The sequence below is a fragment of the Rhea americana genome, unplaced genomic scaffold (assembly GCF_003343005.1).
Source record: "Rhea americana isolate MKP2758 unplaced genomic scaffold, rheAme1 scaffold_569, whole genome shotgun sequence".
Lineage (NCBI taxonomy): Eukaryota > Metazoa > Chordata > Aves > Rheiformes > Rheidae > Rhea > Rhea americana.
Window position 1 is genome coordinate 56,053 of NW_028186722.1, and position 3,095 is coordinate 59,147.

Consider the following 3,095-nt stretch of genomic DNA (forward strand, 5'->3'; position numbering starts at 1 on the left):
ATGGAGAGAGGGGGTCCCCTGGGGTTGGTGGAGATCCTCTGGGACCAGCTGGGATGGGGAGAGGGGGTCCCCTGGGGTTGGTGGAGATCCTCTGGGATCAGCTGGAATGGAGAGAGGGGGTCCCCCGGCGTTGGAGGAGATCCTCTGGGATCAGTTGAGGTTGTCTAGGGATCATCTGGGGTCCTTTGGATCGTGTAGGGGTGGCTGGCATGCCCCCCCCCGCCCAGGACTGCACACCGTTCAGGGGCAGCGGATGCTTGGATGTTCCCGGAGCCGTCGCAGCTCCAGCATCCAGCAGGTGGCACCTGGGAATGGGACACTGCTGGGCACAGCAGGCAGGGCCGGAGCGGGGCTCATCCCGCACAGCCGCCACGCCCGGGGCTGCGCCTTCCCCAGCGCCCCGGGCCTGCTTGCGGGGCAGAGGTGGCCTGTCCTTGCCCTGCGGGCAGACGCCTCCCTGCATCCCGGGGACCTGATGCTTGGGTAACGTTTGCAAGGCCATTTCCTAAATTTTTCCTTCCCTGCACGTATCTCTGCATCGCTCCTCAGGAACAGTCATCGACAGCTGCCTGGCTCTGGGAACTGCCTGTCACCCACGCGATGACACCTGGAAAGGGACAAGGTGGCCTTGGAACTGAATGCTGCGGGGCCCCTGCGCTGTCCCAGGGGTGCTGGCGCTTCTGCATGCAGAGTCCCTGCCTGCTTGCCGTGTCACCCCTGGCAGGACGTTGCCACTGCTTCAGAGGGAGCGTCCCGGCTCTTCACCCTGCCTGAGTGTCCAACCTGGCACAGGCTCCCACTATCCAAGCCCCCATCCCCATGGTGGATAGGAGAGATCTCCTTGCTGCCGGGGTGGGATCCTGATGGGAAACGCTGAGGCTGAGCTGGAAGACGGCGAGGTGCCTGGCTCTCCCAGGCAGCATCGCTGGCCCCATCAGCACTGCAATCAGTCATCTCCAGCAGTTTAATTAAACTGGGATGACAAGCAATTAAAGTCGGGTTAGTGGGGTCCTTGTTAATGTACCGGTGGCACGGGGAAGGGGAGGGAGATGCTGTCCCCCCTCCGCAGGCAGGTCGCTGCCGAGCTGGGCTCTCGGTGCAGGGGACTCCAAGCCACGGTGTGAGGCTGAGCCCTGCCTTGGTGGGAATGGCCACCGTCTCGCCATCTCGTCATCTCCTCTGTGCTGTGGCCTGCCAGCGTACAGGATTGGTGCACCAGAAACCCTGGTGCCTTGCTGGTAACAAGAAAAAAGTAGATGTTCAAAAGATAAAAAGAGATGTGGGCAGAAARGTCCCTGCTAGCCGTGGGGAGCGCTGCCGAAGTGCCTACACAGCTGCAGAGGGGTCCCTGGCCAGCACCCAACCTAGTCCTGGCTTCAGATCTCCCTCCAGCTGCAAAGGTGTCCCAAGACAGTATTGGCCACYTTCACCACAAGGCCTGGAGAGAGGCACTGGCTAAATCTCTTGCTGGAGAGAGGCTGAAGCGAGTGGGCACTTGTGGCTGTCACAGCTCTGGCTGCAGAGTCCYGGTCCCAGAGATGAGGGATCCTCCTGGTCCCAAATCACTGGCCGTCGGCATGGCTGGACGGGCTTGCTCTGCCCTGTAATTTGATTGGAGATGCTCAGAGGAGAGGCTGGTGCCAATTTACAGAGCATCATTACTACCAGTACATGGAAGCACCTTTAAACACGCCAGCAAACCCTGCAAGTGTCTTTGCAGGGCACCAATGGCCAAAGTCCGCTGCCCTCAGTGCCTGGCACTACTGCGAGCTCCTGGAGTGACCCTCAGACGCTCAGTCTGTGCCTCAGTTTCCCCTCTGGTGCAGCTCCTGCCTCCCTGGGGCTGTGAGGACTGGTGCCACTGGTGTCTGGGGATTGGGAACGAGCCAGGACTGGCASTACCATGGAAAGACTGTACTGTTCACACAGAGCACGCAGGCGCTGGGTCTGACTCTACTGGAAACTTTTTAATAGTCACAGACACAGAACTGCCACCGAGTCTGGACGAAGGAGATATGGTCAGGGTGCTGCTACCGATGGGGGGTCCTGCACCRTCCGGCACACCCGGCTCCTCCAGGGCTCACTCGTGGCCAGGCAGCAAGTGTCCCCTGGCGCCGCTGGRCATCATCTGTGTTCACCACGCCACGTCCAGGACCGAGCCCATCCCGGCCACGGGGATACTCCTTGCTCAGCCGGAGGGGCTGCGTCCCGCTGCTGCTGGAGCTGCTCTGCTTCCCAGAACCCTGCACCGCGCCTCAGCCCCGGGCTCGCCTGTGGCTCTCACCCCCCACCCACGCTGCGCCTGCCCAGCAGTGCACTCCCACACGGACCCACAGCACACGGATGGACGGACCGACGGGCACACGGGTGGGCTGAAGGGCACATGGACGGACTGACAGATACCTGCCTGGAGCGACAGCCACAYGGGTACTCCGACGACCACGGCCGCACGGCTGGACAGCCACGCAGACAGGCTGACGGGCACACGGACCAACAGGCGCACGGAGAGTCTGGCGGGCAAATGGATGCACAGGCCGACGGGCACGGGGACGGACAGACGGGCACGGGGACGGACCGACGGGCCCTCCCGGCGCTGCGGTTCTGGGTGGCCCCGTCCGGCGCGCGGGGCGCTCGGCAGCGCGGCCCCGGCCCGCAGCACCCTGGACAGCGGCGGGGGAGGGCGGGGAGACGGGGCGGCCCCGGGGGAGCCCCCGCCCGTGGGCCCCCCGCGCCCCCCCCTTCTTCGGTGCCGCCGTCCCCTGCGCCCTCCGGTGCCCCCGGTCCGTGGTTCTCTGTTTCTCCGCCCCGTGCGCTCCCCGGTGTCCCCAGTGCCTCCTTCCCGGTGCCGGTGTCCTGTCGCTCCCTGGTGCCTCCTTCCCGGCGCCGGTGTCCTGTCGCTCCCCGGTGCCTCATTCCCGATGCCGGCATCCCGTGAGCTCCGCGGTCCTGCCGGCCCGGGCGGTGCCTCCGTGCGCCCCGTCGGCGGGTCCCGCGGGGCCTCTCAGGGGCCGCCCTGGTGCTCCCAGGGCACCGGGTCGCTCTCCCGGCCGTCGGCCGCCTGCTTGCGCTCCTGCCAGAAGTGCTGCACGTCGGGC

The 3,095-nt window shown here is 65.3% G+C and overlaps 1 protein-coding gene across 1 annotated transcript in view; it reads right to left on the minus strand.

The window, feature by feature from the left end:
- Positions 1–3,095, minus strand: part of LOC146587767 (RING finger protein 145-like) — a 12,797-nt gene that overhangs the window by 8,080 nt on the left and 1,622 nt on the right. Inside the window, exon 2 of the mRNA XM_085319020.1 lies at positions 2,404–2,510. Coding sequence (XP_085175146.1) covers positions 2,404–2,510 — 107 coding nt within the window. The remainder of the gene's footprint in view (positions 1–2,403; positions 2,511–3,095) is intronic.